The sequence below is a fragment of the Wyeomyia smithii genome, chromosome 2, assembly GCF_029784165.1.
Source record: "Wyeomyia smithii strain HCP4-BCI-WySm-NY-G18 chromosome 2, ASM2978416v1, whole genome shotgun sequence".
Taxonomy (NCBI): Eukaryota; Metazoa; Arthropoda; class Insecta; order Diptera; family Culicidae; genus Wyeomyia; species Wyeomyia smithii.
In genome coordinates this window covers 195,180,544-195,200,668 of record NC_073695.1, presented here as the reverse complement: position 1 = coordinate 195,200,668, position 20,125 = coordinate 195,180,544, and the positions used below count along the sequence as shown (strand labels likewise).

General features: G+C 43.9%; 1 protein-coding gene across 1 annotated transcript in view; it reads right to left on the bottom strand.

The window, feature by feature from the left end:
• LOC129720303 (myosin-IIIa-like) overlaps window positions 1-16,615 on the bottom strand; it is a gene marked incomplete at its 3' end in the record, with an annotated part of 142,299 nt that extends 125,684 nt beyond the window's left edge. The window contains exon 1 of the mRNA XM_055671765.1: window positions 15,837-16,615. Within this exon, the coding sequence (XP_055527740.1) occupies window positions 15,837-15,841 (5 nt within the window). The remainder of the gene's footprint in view (window positions 1-15,836) is intronic.
• Window positions 16,616-20,125: the final 3,510 nt, after the last annotated feature.

The window sequence follows — 20,125 nt, the reverse complement described above, 5'->3', positions numbered from 1 at the left end:
GCGAACAGCACGTAAAATGCTGTCTATGTGGAGGTGAACCACATAACATAGAAGCGTGCCCAACATATAAATTGCGCTCAGAAGCGTTGAAAAAATCGACGAAACAACGCTGTAAGCAGTCATTTGCACAGATGCTAAAGACTGCCTTACAGCATCAGGAAAATCCGTATTGCAGCTTGGAACATGACGATCCCAATGATGATGAAGAGGTATATCAACCTCTTCCGTCAAGCGGGGCCGTGCGGAAACGACCAAGCGTATCTTCCCCCAAGCTCCCTAGAAAAGAGCAGAAGAAAACGCATACAGATACCCCAAGTGGTCCTCCTAAGCAAAATATTGCTAAGCCGTCACCTCCAGGATTCAAGCTTAATCCTGAGGGTAACAATTTCGATAGAGTTTCCCAAACTACCAGGAAAACAATCTGCTTCCGCCAAAAAACAATCATCGGAACCTGAAATACAGACCACTGATGGACGTATCTCATTCAAAATGATCGTTGAATGGATATTTACCACTTTTGGTTTATCCGATACTCTTAAAAGTATGTTCTCGGCTTGGCTTCCAACAATCTGCATGTTGGGTAAGCAACTAAGCACCAAATGGCCCCTCCTCGCGTTCGTATCCTTCGATGTCTAAATTAGACATCAGAAGTGACGAATCGACAACAAGGATCATACAATGGAACTGTAGAAGTTTGATCCCCAAATTAGATAAATTTAAACTTCTGGTTCATAATAGCAAATGCGATATTTTCGCGCTATCTGAAACATGGTTATCAACTGATACGACACTAGCCGTACCAGACTTCAATATCATCCGTTTAGACCGAGGAAACTCTTATGGCGGAGTGCTCCTTGGTATCAAAAAATGCTACACATTCTTCCGTATTCCTCTCCCAGCAGTTGACGGTATAGAAATTGTTGCTTGCCATATAACAATTGCTGGTGAGGGCCTCACTGTTGCATCAGTCTACATTCCGCCTAGAGCTACTATTAATCGGTTGCAGCTGACACAAATAGCTGAACTTCTTCCGACTCCACGCCTTATCCTGGGAGATTTCAACTCTCACGGTACGGCGTGGGGAGCACCCAGGGATGACAGCCGTGCTGTTCTCATTGAAAGTTTGTTAGACGACTTCGATCTGACCTTATTGAACATACCTGGGTTAGCTACGAGAATAGCAAGGCCTCCAATACGAGAGAGCACATAAGACTTGTCGATGTGCTCCTCCTCAATAGCTTTGGACTGCAAATGGGAGATTATTCAAGATCCCCACGGCAGCGACCATTTGCCAATCAGTATTTCGATTATGAACAGGCTCCATTCCGCTACCACAGTCGAAGTAGGGTATGATCTTACCCGGAATATTGATTGGGAAAAATTCTCGATCATAATATCCCAGGGTCTCGAAACAAACGAAGAGCTCTCCCCATCTGACGAATACAACATTAGTGCTAGATTAGTGCTTCCTTCCGGAAATTAGACGGATATTAGAAGTGCTGGTTGATCGGTCTTTCATTATCTGCTTTGTGTGGGTCCCCTCTCATTGCTCAATCCCAGGCAATGAAGAAGCTGATTTATTAGCGAAAAGGGGTGCCATAGAAGGAGATATATTTGATAGACCGATCATCTATACCGAGTATTTTCACCTGCCTCGACAACTGGCCTTGGCAAACTGGCAGGAAAAATGGGATAAAGACGATCTTGGGCGATGGATGCACTCGATTTCGCCCAAAGTGTCTACAAAAGCTTGGTTCAAAGGGTTAGATTTAACTCGAGATTTCATTCGAGTTATTTCGCGCCTAATGTCCAATCACTATGTTGCAAACGCACACCTTTATCGAATAAACTTAGTCGATAGTAATCTGTGCGAATGTGGAGGGTACGAAGATATAGATCATATAGTCTTCGTATGCCCTAAGTACCACAGAGCAAGGACCAAGCTAATTGATTCTCTCCGAAAACAGAAAGTGACATTTACAATGCAAGTACGGGATGCGCTTGATAGCCGCAACCCAGCGCTTGTAATACCTATTTATGACTTTTTAAGAGATATCAAGTATCGAATTTGATTATCTCCTTGCTTCTTCTCCTTATTTTTCCAACACAACCTCCATCAAAAAGTTTCACACTAATTCTGTTCCTATTTTTTTTTTCTTTTATTGATCTTTTTAGAGACACATGAATCATCGCTTCTTTCTGAGAGACATGAACCACCAAACATAGATATAAGTTTTGATTTCTAAAGTGATAAGGAACCATCACACCTTAACGAATAGTATTTAGAATTGATATTTACTCATACAGAGAAGAACTTTATTTATTATTGTTATTGTTAGCCGTAGGTTGAAATGATATGTATTTTTGAATTGTATTTATAAAAGAGAAAAGATGAGAGGGTTTTTATGCCTGTTTAAGAAGGAACAGTCGGGATACAGACTCTACTCAAGCTGGCTTTTCCCTACTCCAAAAGATATTCGGCCCCGTTATGTTTTGCGGTTGGGCCTAAATAAATAATAGAGTAAAAAAAAAAACATTCTGATTTTATTTATTTTTTCATTCGTTCAACATCAACAGACTCTATCTGGTCCTAATGATTGTATCTTAAAATATTTAAAAATTACTCCTAATACTAGAGCGAAGTAGATGGTAGTCGAAACCGGAAGATACACTATTGAAAACGCGCTGAAGTCCAATGAGAGCTCCATTTGCCCCATAATTTGTACGACGAAAAGGAATTCGTAGAAAAAGGTTATTCCGAACGACTCTGGAATTGACGTTTAGATTGATGTTGCCTAATATTACAGCACAGTCGGTTCTCGCCATCAGGGTATCAGCAATCAACATAGCTCGTGAAAGATCACGTCTTACTTTCAAAGAGTCAAGGCCGATGAGCTGCGCCCGATTTTCGTAACTGGGGAGCTGGTGAGGATCATTCCAAGGTAGATGTCGAAGAGCAAAACGTACAAATCTCCACTGAATTGCTTCGATTCTGTTGGCACCATTGAAGTATTGCGGGTTCCACACTGCCGAACAGTATTCTAGCGTCGAGCGAACTAATGAGCAATATAGACTTTTTAAGCAGTACACGTCCCTGAAATTCCTGGCCATTCTCATTATCATTCCTAAATTTCGCGAGGCTTTGGCAACGATATAGCAGATATGCTCCTTTAAAGTGAGTTGACTATCTATCAGCACTCCTAAATCTTTTACAATTACTTCACGCCTTATCGGCACTGTCCCGAGGTGGTAGTCAAACATAACAGGTCGCTTTTTCCTGGTCAGCGAAATCACAGAACATATTTCCGGATTTAGAGTCATCCTATTGATGTCACACCATTTAGCGAAATTTTCCAACTGATGTTGTAGATAGAAAGCATCCTCTGAGCACCTCACTTTGGCGTAAATTTCATGTCGTCGGCAAAAGATATTCTGGGGCGACTGAGTATGCAGTTCACATCGTTGAAATAAAGGATGAAGATTAAAGGCCCCAGGTGACTACCTTGTGGGATTCCGGAAGAAGCATGAAATTTTCGCGATCTGTTGTCTTCAATTTTTACCATGATGTGGCGATCCGGAAGATACGATTGAAGCCAGAGTAAATTGTTTCCGCCAAATCCCATTCGGTCGAGTTTTTCAATGGTAATGTTGTGGTTAATTTTATCGAAGGCTGCTGACAAATCGGTGTATATAGCGTCGGTTTGGAGCCCTTCAGACATAATATCCATTGCAAATGAGGTGAACGTTAGAAGCTTCGTCGTTGTTGAACGCTTTGGCATGAATCCATGCTGCGTATCGGAGATAAGAGGCTTAAAATTGTTAAAAATCGGTTCCATCACGACCAACTTGAACAGTTTTGAGACTGCATTTAAGGCGGGGATTCCGCGGTAATTATCGACGTTTTTCTTGTCACCTTTTTTGTAATCCGGAAACATATACGCGAACTTCCATGCAGATGGAAAGTTGCCTGTAGAGAGTGAGAGGCGGAAAAGATGACAAAGCGGAGTAAGTAAGCCGGTAGCGCATCGCTTCAGTAGAATAGCCGATATACCATCTGGGCCGGTCGAGAAGGAAGGCTTAAGTTTCGAAAGCGCCGACTGGATCATCGAGACGTCGATTTCCTAATGCAATTACATTTTGGGTGTTTTTCTGCGATTTTTTGCTGAAGAATATTACATTGCATTTTTTCACATTATTAAATGTGTAGTAGGTTTTTCTTACACCAGATGTTAAATGTGTGGATTTCATTCTGAAATACAGTGATGTCTTCTTGATTTTTTATTCCAAAAACAGCATCATGTCGTCGGCAAATATTGGAACTCTATTATTTTTGAGGATAAAGGAACTGTCGTTTACGTACAAAATAAAAAGGAGTGGTCCTAAGTGGGGCCTTGGGGAACACCTGAAGTAACTTGAATGGGATTTGACTTTTTTCCATTAAATTTTATAATTTGTTGCCTGTTTGTTAGATATGATTCAAGCCACTTCAGGAGACCAGACTCAATTCCAATTTTTTTGCAGTTTAATAAGTAGCATTGGTATGTCAATACGATCAAATGCTTTGCTGAAGTTTGTATAGAGAGCTTCAACATGGTTCCCATTATCGATTGCATTCAATGAGTAATCTACGAATTCAAATAAACTTGTGATGTAGAACGGCCTTTGAAAAAGCCGTGTTGTTTGTCTGTTATTCGATTTTCGACTTAACTAACATCTTTTTACTCAACCACTACGGGTTAGATGCACATCTCTTGCGTATTGGGCTGGCGAGCAGTAATCATTGCGTTTGTGCATTGTGGTATTAAGACATTGGACACGTGGTTTTGGTGCGTGCTGAATTCCGCGGCGCCAGATCTCTACTTTTGGATACCCTCAGGGCCCGAGGAATACAGCCCTATGTGCCAGTTCGTGATATCCTCGCTCAGCGAAACTTGCCATACATGCTACTTGTTTATAGGTATTTGAAGAGCATCAAGGTGCCTATTTAACAGCGAAACGAATCTCGGATAAAAAAACCATGTTAGTTTTAGTTTTAGATTTAGTTTCAGCTCGTAGTCGGCAGCGAGGATAAAAAATTTGCCTTAAAATATCCTATATATTTTAGACCATAAGGCACTAGATTTAATTGGCTCCGTAAAATGTGTGAACAAAAAAAAATTTTTTTTCATTGTTGCTTCAAAGAGTTTAGGAATGCAATAGATAATAGCAATTCCACGATAATTACGAATGTCTCAGTTTTTAACGGCATATTGAACAGCCAGAACAAAGAAGATGTAAGTTCCTTCGCAAGATTCTTCATGAGTGCCGGAGGAATTCCGTCAGGTCCACGTACTTTGGAAGGGTCTAAATTTTTTAGACCCTGCAAAACAGCCTGTACCTGAAGTTGATTGACACTATCGTCCCGGAAGCTGCATCATCGGGTAGTGTAAAACCCAGATGCGTGCCTTCTCATGGACGATGAAACTTATGCCAAAGAGGATTCCAATACTCTTCTGGGACCAAAATTCTACACTGCAGCTATTGGCAAAGATGTGAGTGACAACGAGGAAATGTTACAGGCAGTCTGCTCCTGCGGGTGGAAGTCGGCGAGTTTCTTTACAAAAGGAAGAATAAATTCCGATAACTGTCAAGAGGAGTGTTTGCAAAAAAGGTTGCTTCCACTACAGCAGAAACATAACACCCCACAACTGTTGGGCCACATTTGACGTCAGCCCACTACGCTAAATTCACTCTAGAATGATATATGGACAGCAATGTCGATTTCGTTGACAATAACATTAACCCACCCAACTACTCTCAACTTTTCCCCATATAATGGCAAGGCCAACAATAGGGCTTGAAATGGTGGGTTTACAAACTGGAAGGAGCGTCAAACATATCTCCGGCCCGCGCAAGTTCCTGTCTCATACAGACCGATGTCATAGCAACAGTTTCCTGAAGCCGCCACCGATGATGATGGCGCTACTGTTGGAAATATGGTCATTAGCTCCGTTCACTGTGCCGTATGTGTTACTGTGTAGATTTTTTGCGTGCTTCTATATTGACCATTTATGTCCTGCACAAAATCCATAAAACGTTCATAAACAAAACAATCGTTTTTCGCTTTCTGCATTTCTTCACACCACTTGCAGCAACAGTTGATCTCGCATGGACGGTGCTTAATCGGCTGTTTCGCAAGCACTGACAGCCTTTTGGCGTATAATCGAGCCAGAGAGCCAGAGAAAAACGGCTCTAAGCGAAATGTATGGGGGTGACGTTCGTGACAGGGATGTGGTCTCATACTGCTAGCTTAAACATGGACCCAACTAGTTGGTGTTGACTGGGCAATATTACCATCTGACAATAGCTAAGTGAGAAGATGCGACGCGATCATTAGTGCGTTAATCATACTTCGCGAACCCGAACAAGCCGCACCGGCTCAAAACAGCGGCTGAACTTCATGTTAGGAGCGTTTGATCAACGTCCTGGTATCAGCGTGGGACTCTAAATAGAGCTGATACGATGGTCCCCCAGCGAGACGGTGAATTGGTAAAGGACCAACGAGCCGCCTCGTAAAACAATATGTTACAAACAACGTAAGATATAATACCAATCAGAACAATCGACATGGACCTAGGCAACGAAACAAAGACGACTACGATTGGAAATTTGGGGCATAGAACTGCAAATCGCTCTGCTTTCCAGGATGCGACAGGATAATCAACGACGAGCTACATCCCCGCAACTTCGAAGTCGTAGCGTTACAGGAACTTTGTTGGACAGGACAGAAGTTATGGTCGGCTACTTTCTATCAGAATAGTGGCACCACCAGTGCGCTGAGAACCGGTTTCACAGTACTAATGAAGAACCGCCAGCGCGTGACGGGGTGGCATCCAATCAAAGCAAGGATGTGCAAGTTGAGAAAGTTGTCATTAGGGACATGAATGTTAAGGTAGGACGGGAGGCAATGTACAGACCGGTAATCGGGCCAAATAGACTGCACGGCGTGTCTAGTGATAACGGCCATCGGTGCGTAAACGTTGCGGCCTCCCGTGGTAAGGTAGCCCGAAGTATTTTCTCCCTATCTTTCCACAAACCTACCTGGAGATCAACCGACCAATAGACAGAAAAACAAATCGACCACGTTTCAATCGATGGCAGGTTGTTTTCCGACATCATCAACGTTCGCACCTACCGCAATGCAAATATAGATTTGGACCACTATCTAGTAGCTGTGTGCATGCGCTCAAAACTATCGACGGTGTTGAACACGCACCGAAGTCGAACGACGCGATCAGATATCGAGCAACCACGGGACGCCGGAGTTGCACTGCACAGGAATACGCGCATCAGCTGGAGGCAGCGTTACCCACGGAAGAGCAGTTTGACGTAACTACTCTTGAAGATGGCTAAGGGCATCCGATCCACTATAGGTAGCACTGATAAATAGCTACTAGGTACAAGGGCTCCGGATCATAGAATTGACTGGTTTGACGGCGAATGCAAACGATTAGTAGAGGAGAAGAACGCAGCACGGGCGAGAATGATGCAACACCGTATGAGAGCGAACTCGGAACGATACTGACATGCACGGAACAGCCAAAGCTCAGACCTCCGAAGAAAGAAACGCCAACAGTAGAACCGAGATCGCGTAGCGATGGAAGAGCTATACCAAGCTAACGACACTCTGAAGTTCTATGAGAAGCTGAACAGCTCCCGTACAGGCTACGTGCCGCAAGCCGATATGTGCAGGAACTTGGACGGCAACCTCCCTACGGACGAGTGTGAGGTGATCAAAGGTGGAAGCAGCACTTCGATGAGCATCTGAAAGGCGATGCAGTGGAGCGCGAGGACGGTATGGCAACAGAGCTTGGTACACGAGTAGAAGACAACAGCATTCTAGTCCCCGATTGCCTGGGAGTGGAGGCGAAGATTGACGGACTGAAGAACAATAAAATTGCTTTAGTAGACCAACTTCCCAACAAGCTGTCGAAATACGGTGAAGAAACACTGGCATTGTCAAGATTTGGGTGGAAGAACGAGTACCGGAAGAGGGAATGGAAGGTATTGTGTGTCCCGTCTACAAAAAGGGTGATAAGCTGGAGTAATGTAATTACCGGTTAATCACTCTGTTGAACGCCGCCTACAAGGTGCTCTCCCTAATACTCTGCCGTCGACTATCACCAATTGCGAATCAGTTCGTGGGGCACTAATAGGCGGGATTCATGAGCGCCCGCACCACCGGGGTTCTGTTGTTCGCGGTTCGGCAGGTTATGCAGACATGCCCACATGCCCACACACCACTTATTCATCGATTTCATCGGCATACGACACAATCGATCGAGACCAGGTATGGCAAATTCTGCACGACTTCGGATTCACGGACAAACTAACGCGGTTGGTCAAAGCGACGATGGATCGAGTGATGTGTGTAGTTCGAGTATCGGGGGCACTCTGGATCCTTCGAAACCCGAAGAGGGGATGGTCTCTCGTGCCTACTGTTGCCTTGGAAGGTGTCTTTAGGAGAGCGGGGATTAACACGAGTGGCACGATATTCCAAAAGTCGGTTCAACTGTTTGGTATCGCCGACGATATCGACACTGCGGCTCGGACCTTTGTGAAGATGGCGGATACGTACATCGGACTGAAGGCCGAAGCCAAACGGATTGGACTGGTCATCAATGCATTGAAGACGAAGTACATGGAAGGAAGGAGTTCACGAGAAGACAGTGCTAACCTCCCACCTACAGTTCAAGTTGGTGGTGATAAAATCGAGGTGGTCGCCGAGTTCGGGTACCTGGGCTCACTGGTAACTGCCGACAACAATACCAGCAAAGAAATACATCGGCGTATTGTGGCAGGAAATCGTGCATACTTTGGTTTCCGGAGGACGCTCCGATCGAGTAGAATTCGTCGCCGCACCAAGTTGACCATCTACAAGACGCTGATCTGATCGGTAGTCCTCTACGACCATGAGACGTGGACTAGCGTGGAGAAATTTTGCGATTCGTGTAGAATCAGAACAACCAACGGTGAAACGAAATCATTTAACTGTTTGGAGATCAACGAAACTGCTGGCCGAATAACCGAGCAACGTTTTTTGCTTGCACGTCTATATGAGGGTAGTCTTCTCACAGGAGCTGTATCCTTCGTTTCAACAACAGGTGAATCTCAGACTCAATGAGCAACTTTCGCAGCATCCAAGTAAATCTAAAAAAAAATACGTTAATCTAATTTTCACACTCAATATAACTATAGAATCGGAGTTCTGTTAAGTATTGGAATCAAAAACACTCCAATTGAAGAACTTATGACTTCGTTTCCGCAACTAACTGAACTCTTTTAGAAATACCGTCGAAATAGATCGTCTTGTTCAGTTGGCACACGTGCTTCCATCGAATTGTCAAGTTGTCCTCTGAAGGAAAGGATAGTATGCCGAGATATGCCCCGCTTTTAACGTTTTACAACTTTCACCATTAAACCAGGCACTCAAGTAACAGGGCAAAAAATACATTCGACTGAGGCTGAAAGAATCACTAGGATCCAATCCTGCAGGTCAAAAGTTTTCAGATCATGTTTGAAGCTTTTGCAAGTGCTTTGCCTCGAAAGCAATACTTACCCCATATTCATGTAAACGCAAGTTAGTGTGATTTTTTTTTGTTCACACAACATTTATTTGACACGGCACAATACAAATTAATGTTTTACGGAGCCAATTAAATCTAATGCCTTATGGTCTAGAATATCTTATAATCTAAAGGCAAATTCTTTACCCTCGCTGCCGACTACGAGCTGAAACTAAATCTAACACTAAAACTAACATGTTTTTTTTTGTTTCGCTGTTAAATTGGCACCTTGATGCTCTTCAAGTAGCTATAAACATGTAGCATGTATGGCAAGTTTCGCTGAGCGAGAATATCACGAACTGGCACATAGGGCTGTATTCCTCGGTATTCCTAGGGTATCCAAAAGTAGAGATCTGGCGCCGCAGAATTCAGCACACACCCAAACCACGTGTTCAATGTCTTAATACCCCAATCCACAAACGCAATGATTACTGCTCGCCAGCCCAATACGCAAGAGATGTGCATCTAGCCCGTAGTGGTTGGACATAATCCGAGACATCATGCGAATGAAATCTCGTCCTACATCCAACCCCCGAAACCAAGGTTTGGTGGAAACCTTGGGGATGATGCTGTGTAGCCACCTCCCCAGTTCTCCCTTATTCCACGAGGCCTGCCAGTTGACAAGTGTACTCTGACGTGAAAGTTTTAAAAATTTATTGTAGGCAATTGGTCTGTTATAAATATCACCGTTTGTTGCGCCCACCTTAGCCAAAGTGTCCGCTTTCTCATTGCACGGAATGGAACAATGAGAAGGGACCCACACTAAGGTAATCTGAGAAGATTTTTCGGATAAAGCACTCAGATGTTCCCGTATTTTCCCCAGGAAATACGGAGAGTGCCTTACATCCTTCATCGATCGGAGAGCCTCAATAGAACTGAGACTGTCCGTAAAGATGAAGTAATGGTCCGTGGGCATTTTTTCAATAATCCCTAAGGTATACTGAATTGCAGCCAATTCTGCGACGTAAACAGAAGCAGGATTATCGAGCTTGTAGGAGGCGGTAAAATTATTGTTGAAGATACCGAAGCCAGTGGACCCGTTGAGAAGTGATCGATCAGTATAAAACGCATTGTCGCAGTTGATGTTTTTATATTTGTTATAAAATATTTTAGGGATCTGCTGCACGCGTAAATGATCCGGGATTCCACGAGTTTCTTCCATCATGGATGTATCGAAAAACACAGTAGAAACAGAAGTATCTAATAAGTTGACACGATTGGAGGTGTATGAGGAAAGATTTATACTTTGAGACATGTGATTGAAATACACAGTCATGAAACGGGTTTGAGAATTAAGTTCAACTAGCCTATCGAAATTTTCAATTAGCAAGGGGTTCAAAACCTCACATTTGATGAGAATACGAGTAGTCAGATCCCAAAAGCGGTCTTTTAATGGGAGAACGCCCGCCAAAACTTCCAAACTCATCGTATGGGTCGAATGCATGCAACCTAAGGCAATACGCAAACAACGATACTGCAATCGTTCCAGCTTGATTACATGGGTGTTTGCAGCGGAGCGGAAGCAGAAACACCCGTACTCAAGCACCGACAATATCGTTGTTTGGTAAAGCCTTATGAGGTCTCCTGGGTGGGCCCCACCATGATCCAGTAATTGTCCGGAGAAAATTCACTCTTTGTTGACATTTTTTCATCAAATACCGAACGTGACATCCCCAGGTGCCTTTCGAATCGAACCAGACACCAAGATATATAGATACCAAAACCTGAGAAATCGTTTCACCCATTAACTATAAGTGGAGCTGAGCAGGCTCGCGCTTCCTAGAAAAAACTACTATCTCAGTCTTCTCCGGAGAGAATTCGATACCTAGCTGTAAAGTCCAACAAGCGCCTCTTGGCATTGCCGGGTAGATTCTTCAACAAGTTGAATTTGATTCTATCTAACCCAGGCGCGTTATTGTTACAGGACAGGAGGGCAACTGAAAATTCTGCCATCGTAAAAGGTGATTCTATCGCATCGTGGCCCGGAGACGTATCGCGAACAAAGTTTTGCGCAGGAACAGAGTCCGGACATACTTTCCTGGCAAAATCAAATATCCAACGACTTGAAGACTCCTCGCTTTCGTTGACCGTTACGTGATTCCGCAATCTTCGGGCTGTGTTTCAAAAAGTGCTCATCGATGTCTCCCTCGACGTTTCGTTTACGAACCGGCGCCAATATTCACGTTTCTTTGCTCGGACCAAGCTTTTGAACTTGGCCTCTAGCTCCAAATACCGCTTAAAGTCGTCGGGTTGACCTTTCACCCGAAAGAAGGCCTTAAACGCGTCGGATTTTTCCGTGTAGACATCGGAGCACTCTTTGTCCCACCACGGAGTGGGAGGCCGTTCTTTGATCGTCACGCCGGGATATTCCTTCGTTTGGGCTTGCAACGCGGCGTCGAGAATCAAGCCCGCGAGGAGGTTGTATTCTTCAAGTGGTGGGTGATGTTGAATCGACTCGACAGCTTCTGATATCATTTCCTCGTATAATTTCCAATCGATATTCCGTGTGAGGTCATACGGAATATCAACTGATCGCGTGCGAGTTGAACCATTTTCAATTGAAATTTGAATAGGCAAATGATCGCTACCGTGGGGATCAAGGACTACCTTCCATATGCAATCCAACCGTAGCGATGTTGAACATAAAGATAAATCTAAAGCACTGGGGCGCGCTGGAGGTTTCGGAACGCGTGTCATATCCCCGTTGTTTAATATTGTCATGTCGAAGTCGTCGCAGAGGTTATAGATCAAAGAGGAACGGTTATCGTTGTAAGGGGAACCCCAAGCCACGCCGTGAGAGTTAAAATCTCCCAAAATCAAACGTGGCGAGGGAAGAAGTTCTTTTAAATCAAAGAGCAGCCGTTGCCCAACCTGTGCTCTGGGAGGAATATATATTGAGGCAATACAAAGCTCTTTACCTTGTATTGTCATTTGACATGCGACAGCTTCGACGCCTGGGACCGTGGGGAGGTTAATACGATAAAAGGAATAGCACTTCCTAATCCCTAGAAGTACTCCTCCGTAAGGGGTGTCTCGGTCGAGGCGAATTATATTAAAATCATGGAAGCTAAGATCTACATTTGAAGTGAGCCAAGTTTCACAGAGGGAAAATTCATCGCATTTATGCTTATTAATCAAAACTTTAAATGAATCAATGTTGGGGATGATACTTCTACAATTCCACTGTAAAATAGAGATAGAATCCTTCATCTCAGCCGATGAATTAGCCATCGAAGGATACGATCGCTGCAAGGAGGGGCCATTTAGCAGTCAACTGCTTCAAAAACGTTTTAACTGTTGGTAGAAATGCCAGCAGAAGACTTTTAAGAGGATCAGTTATGTTGAAATTTTCAAAAATCCAGTCCACAATATCTGAAAACTTCAGCAGTCCAGATTCTGGCTGAATCTTGGACGAAAAAGAAGGAACAGTTGGGTTTTTTGATGTTCCTGGAAGTGCCGGAAACTCCTTACTTGAATTCAATTTTGCCAATCCCGGAGGAGTTTGCTTCGGATTTTCTACAGCACTTTTTTGTTTCTTAGTATCAGTCACTTCAGATGGAGACCTTCTCTGTCCTTTCCTAGGAAGCCTAGGAGAAGAAAGGTTATTCCTCTTCCTAGATTTTCCGGGTTCAACAAAAGAAGATTCCCCAACTGAATCGTCAGAATCAGACTCATCGGATGGCAAGACCTCGAAAAGATTCGGGGAAACCAGTTTGGTGGCAGCGGCCTTTTTGAGCATTTCTGCGAAAGTGCGCTTAGAGCGCTCTTTCAGAGACCGCTTGATCTTGTCTTGGCGCTGTTTGTACGCGGGACATGCAGACAGCTCATGCGGAGTCTGCCCACAATAAAGGCACTTTTCAGCACCCTTAGTACAGGCGTCATCCGCATGTTGCTCTCCGCACTTGCCACAACGTGCTTTATTGCCACAGTGAGAGACCGTATGGCCCAACTGTTTGCACTTGAGGCAATTCATTACCCGCGGTACAAACAAGCGCACGGGCAGACGCACCTTGTCCACGAGCATGTAGCTCGGCAGAGCAGACCCGGCGAAAGTCACGCGAAAAGAGTCTGAAGGGGTGTAAGTTTTTACACCCTTGTCGAGCGATACTGAATGTAATTGCTTACATTCAAGTATCTTGGCAGGTTCAAGGCTAGAATCCTTGAAAAGGCCTTTTCCAGCCTTCAACAGGTCCTCGACAGTCAGACTCGATTCGCTGACCACACCGTCAATCTCAACTACGCGAGCTGGAATGTACACGTGGTACTCCCGCGTGAAGAGCTCACAAGCAGCAATCTCGTATGCTTGCTTGAGGTCGGACACCAAAACACGCAGCTTATTCGGGCGTACTTTGGTAATTTCAGTCACGGCTGTAAACCGTGCCAGATCTTTACATATTTGCATTGTGTTCAATGCTTTCACTTTCGGCCGGAAAAATACAGCCCCAATACCAGCTTTGCCCTCCGGATACTGCTTAAGCCGATGGGTAGCTTCCTGCGGTGTTCCATTTTTAACCCTTGGAACTTTGTATCCGGGAGGGCTAGGCGGTAGAACGAACGGGTTTTCATCCCCGCGTTCGTCGTCCATGTTGAACGCGTAAGCCACACACGCAAAATGCCAATCAACAAATAATATTGTAGAAAAAAACCAAGAAAAAAAAACTACTTCTCTTCTGCAGCCGCTCTCCACCGCAATCAGCGCACGGGCGATGCCAATCTCCAGTCCTTCACACAAGAGTCCGGTAGCAAAAGCTGCAGCCGCTCCAGCCACACAGCAGTACGCCGGGTACTGGATCTCTCGCAGTAGCGACACAACGTACAGTCTGTGGCGTACGGTAGCAATAGGCGATGATGCGTTCTTTTGTCTTCAATAGACGACGGCAACGAGCAGCAGTGTACACGCAATACAATGCACGGTGACCTTGAAGGCCGACCAGTTAGGCACTATCGAGATCGAAATGAAATTGCAACCGAACACGACGAGAGCACAACTCGGAATGAAGTTAGTGTGATGTTATAAAAAAGAAAATTTGTCTTATTGATTCAAAAATTCAGATGCTCCACCAACTATTTTGGCTTGAAAAAATGCTCCGTCAAGCAGAAGATCTGAAAGCCTCTGGTCTAGAGTAATTTGAAAGAGAGGATGGCAGTCTTAGTATCACACCTAGAGAGTTTGGTTCGTATGGACACGCACTTCCCAGGGATGAGATACAAATAAGCAACCGACGCTGGAGTCGTGGAATCCATCACCTAATGACATTATTCTGCTCTCTGGAAGACTGTTCGCAGAAAGTTCTATCAATTGGGCATTAAGGTGTTAAAGGTAACTGTATCCGCAATAAGTTCCTCAAGAACTCACCAACTGGATTAACAGTATGGAAAATAGACCTTTATGTAAAGTATGAAGAAACGGCGCTATGTGCTTTTCTCGATATTGAAGGTGCATGCTTAGGTCCATCAATCATTCTTAATATGAGAGTTGGCAGCACTACAATAAACTGGAATCAAACAGTTATGGTTACAATTTCTTTGGATACATTATATTGTTGGCAACTCAAGGAATTGGATCTGCGTGTGGACTGTAGAGTATGTTACCGAAAAAAAAAACAAAACCAGACGATTTTCGAATTAGAAACGTTCTTGATAACCATTCGTTCATTACAACGTCATCTGTTATGATATTCAACTATTAGTATTCTTTTGTTGGGGTACTAGGGCTTTTTGAATAACCAGTTCGTTGTTTGTTTGTCCACTGATTGTTACATTGTATGACATTATACCATCTTAAATCATCTAGCTTGAACCGCTGTAAGGGTAAAAGACGGGACCGTAATCATCATCTCACAGCTTGTAAACCGTACCTCGTAGAATCAAAGTTAGAGTATAAATTAGAATTATATGCACACTAACTTGAAAAAAATGTAACCTGAAAACTTTTATGGCAACCAGAAGATAAAGATTAAAAAAATATATTGCAAGTCTAAATTCGGTGGTGGTAAAAATATAATTATTTAATAACACGAGTATAAGCCTAATAGTGACAGAATTTCTGGATTATTTGTCAGAGGTCTTTGGCTTGTAATGACATAGCGCTAGCAGTCATAAATTGGTACAACCTGAGTCATCAACAATCACAACGAGCGTTCCTATCTACGGCTGGCAGTTTGCTGGCCACGGAAAGTGATTAGTCTGTAAGATACACATTCAATTAGCCACATCGATGGTTTTATTTACCACATCGTGATGAGTTTGAACCCTCCTAGCGCAGTGTAAGAGCAAAGCAGATTAAATTGTCGCCTGCGAGCAAAGTTTCACCATCCGTCACGTCTTTCCTCTTCAACACTCAAATTCACAAGAACATCCGGCGGCGTTTCGCGTGTCGCTGCTAGGAAGATGTATAAGAATCATTAATTCCAGCCCCGTTCCGGCAGGATGATGAACCATAACAAGCCAGACGAGCTTCGGTGTTGTTTGGCTGCCAAGGTCTGGCTAAGGAGACGTGAAGATGCGCACGCTTGTTCACGGCTTCTCTTTTCAATTCAACACTGCTGCTGGGTGGAGCGACAGGAAAAAAACAGCAAGACGGTGGCTGTTATTATCAAATTCCTATTTATCTCCTATCACCATACAGGCTCCGGCAGACACGTACCGCACTGCTAACAAGTGGCACAAATTGAGTCTGACTGATTACGAGGAAACATTGTCTGGTTGTCGTCGAATTCCGCAAATGACAACAAGGTCCTAGGTTATTTGTTACACGCACTAGTCATGCCGGGAAATTCACACCACATTTCATTTCATTTAATTTATTTTATTTCTCTCTGTTTACTTCTACGTGGAAGCATCGGGTGATAAAACTTTCATTAACTTTCTAGCACTTTGCTGGTTTCGCCCTCGGGCACTGGTGAGTAGAGGACGACGAATGCTCTCAACCGGACGCGCGCTCTTATGCACTTTACCTTTACTTTACCCGCAAAGTTCGAAACACACGCACCATGCAAAAGCGAAATGTTCAATATTGACCCTGCCTGTGGCGAATATCATTTCGGACTGAAACAGTGGCGCATGAGACCATCTATCGGTCGATGACTACAAGGGGCACGTGAAATCGACTGCTCAAAAAGATGTACGTACGTGCACACATATTGGAGGCACTTGAGATTTGATTGGGAGGAAAAAAAACTGCAGCAAAATGCGCTATCTTTTAACGCTTGCCGCAGATGGAAAGGTTTTAAAGTCGTGTCGAAAATAAAGTTTACAAAAAAATCTCTTTGGAGACATACTGAATTTGCTATCTTTTTGCAATACTTGTTTACAGAATTTATTTCAAGTTCTTAAAACAAATCAAATAATGATTACAAGAAAAGCTTTACAACGCTAATAGATGTTCTCTCTTTCAATCTATTACCTTTGCTATCAGGCTTTTATCAGTTGATATTGGCAGATTCTGAGCGCCATTAAGTCAAAACAACTAACAAATGCAGGTTTCTGGAACAAGAACCGACGCAACAAAGTGAAAAACCAGTTACTCATCATTGATGTTCATGTTTTTGACAGTAACAACCACACTCAAAGATTTCTCATTCGCTGATCAATCAAACCCTAAACGTCACAGTGTCAACTACGTCATGTAATTGTTGTCAATATGTCGTTCGATTGTTGTTGTCCCGCAATGTAAGATGTCTGCCAATACAGCGCGATACGTCACATGATTGCTCTGACAGAACATGAATTGGCGACACTGTACGACAAAGCAATCTTATCACAGGTGGTTTTGAGAGTTATTGCACAGAGTTATTGGCAATAAAGTTAAATAGTCTTACTCATGATATTGGAATGTATTTAGGACAGAATTCTGTTTATCATGCAATTAAAATCATACCGGTTAAGATATTGGCTTGTGAATTTAACATACTTAGTAGAAAGCAGAAGGTTGTGACCAATGAGAACAAATTAAAATGAAATAAAACTGTTGTTGTTCTATTCAAATTTAATATTTAATGAACTTCAACCATATCAATTATTAATTTACATTGTTAGCAAAGGAAATCATTTATTTTGCATTACAGTTTTCGTACCGTTATAATGTAAATCTTGTAGTGATATTTTTATAAATCTAGAGCGAAGTCGTTTTTATTGCCACCGTTTCGGACCCCTACCCTCGCAGAAACGGTAACTGGGTCGTAGATAAGTCTAGTATGGTGGCCATATGACAACAAGCAAATTGTGTCAACTTAAAACGAAATATACGCGGTTGACAAGGTGAACGGAGTATTCTACTGCAGTTGCTACGCTCTGTCACGTTGGTTTATTGACAGGTTCAACCTTGTAACCATGAGCCTAACGCCGTAGGTGGTGTCGGGTGACATCACCGCTTGGCCTGTTGTGTGAGGAAGTCGCTGTATGAACCCGAGGGGCCAGATCTTGTTGGAAACTTTGGCAAAGTTCAACCAAGATCTGGACACCGTTGGGACCAATAGTACATTCAGCCAAAATAATGCGGAGTCGATCATTGACGTGAAGTTCTCCATCCTAAGGACTGATCATGAACTGGCGGGTAGACGATGGCTACACCAATAGCAACCACCAGTCGGATTGCTATAGAGTAGATCACTACGTGAGGCGGCAAGCGACGGATAAAGCCAACACTCCAATCGTCCGTGGGTGGAAAACATCGCACTTCGATGCCAAGGTATCTGAGGAGGCAATAATATGAGAGCTCGAGGGTTCCGCTCGAGTGTTGACTAATTAGTTGCCACACTATCGCAGGCGTGCGACGTCACCATTTCTAGGACTCGCCACACCAAGAATGGAAAGCCACCGGTTTACTGGAGGACTGACGCAATGCGAGTCTCCGTGCAAGACGGAACATGCAACGCACGAAAACCGAGGAACAAGGATGTAAATCATCACTCACGCTCATTTTTTTGAAAGCTGCTAGCTCATTTGATAAGCACATATATGAAAAATGACGGAAGTCCTCAAGAAGACCTACAACTTCGCGAAGAGAGTATTGCTCGAACTCAAACACCGGAACCGTGAGAAAAGATTTAAATGTCGTAGTACTATTTGAGGACTTCAAGTTCGTTGCACAAAATTGTTCAGAATCTTGCCTATTATATAAGCTATCGGCTTTCGAAAGAAATGAACGCGAGTGATAATTTTCATCCTTGCCGAGAAACTTAGAAAAATACGCTGTGCAGCATTCGGGTCTGCAAGATCGGCGCTAAAGAATGAGGTTAAGGTTGGCAAAGACGTTTAGGCGACCCAGCTAAGCAGGAGTTTATCTTCGAGGGACATTTTCCACGCCACGAGACAAGTTCTTAACCTCCGGCAGTCCAGACTCACGTCCGAAGTTAGAGTATCTCAGAGACAGACCAGGGATGGTAAACCAACCTGCCGGACATTTAAGCCGTAAACGACAACAGCCGTGTCGAAGTTGAAGAGGAGGCAAAGGTAACGAATGAGGAACTCATCGTGATCGCCAACTCCTTCAAAATGAGCAAGGGTGACTGGAATCCCAATAAACGTGGCCTCACTTCTCAGACATAATCGATGTCAGATCCTATAGGAGCGCTAACGTCGACTCGAACCACTACCTGGTGATGGTTAAGATGCACCCAAAATAATCCGTTGTTAACAACATTCGGTATTGACGCCCACCCCACTCAAATATCGCGCGACTGAAGCGGCCTAACATTGCCGGAGACTACGCGCATTCGCTCGAAGCTACGCTGCCATAAGAGGACCAGCCGGAGGAAGCTCCTCATGAGGATTGTTGAAACACAAACAAAATAGTCATCAACAGCGTAGCGGAGGACGTTATCGGGTATATGGGACGAACCCAACGAAATGAGTGGTGCGACGACGAATGTAGGAGGGTGATGGATGAGAAAACGCTACACAGGTAGCTAAGATGCGCAGTGTCATAATGTAGAAAAACATAGACAGAAGAAGATGCAACAAACCCAAATCTTCCGGGAGAAAAAGCGACACCTGAAAGAGGAGGATTATGCAGAGCTGGAACAGCTGTATCATTTTCAGGAACGCGAAAGCTTTGCCAGAAACTCAACAAATATGCCGGGATAAAGATGCACTTCGACGAACACCTGAACGGCTTGAATGGCACCCAGGGAGGGGACCATGGGGGCGGAGAAAGTCATCCCGTTGGAGCCGGAAACATAGATGTGCCAGCCCCAACGATAGGCGAACTTAAGAATGCTATCAAGCAGCTAAAAAAAAGGATGGCCTCGGAGCGGAGTTAATAAAGATGAGCCTGGAATAGCTAACCACCTGTTTCCACCGGGACTGAAAGAATTTGGGATACAGACAAGCTACCGAAGAAGTGGAAGGGTGGGGATATCTACCCTATCTAAAAAAAGGCGACAAATTGGACTGTGGGAACTTTCCTGCGATCATCGCCCTGAATGTCGCATGTACTTTCCCAAATCATTTCCCACCGACTCTCACCGCTAGCCAACAGATATGTGGGAAGCTATTAGGCCGGCTTTGTGAAAAAACGG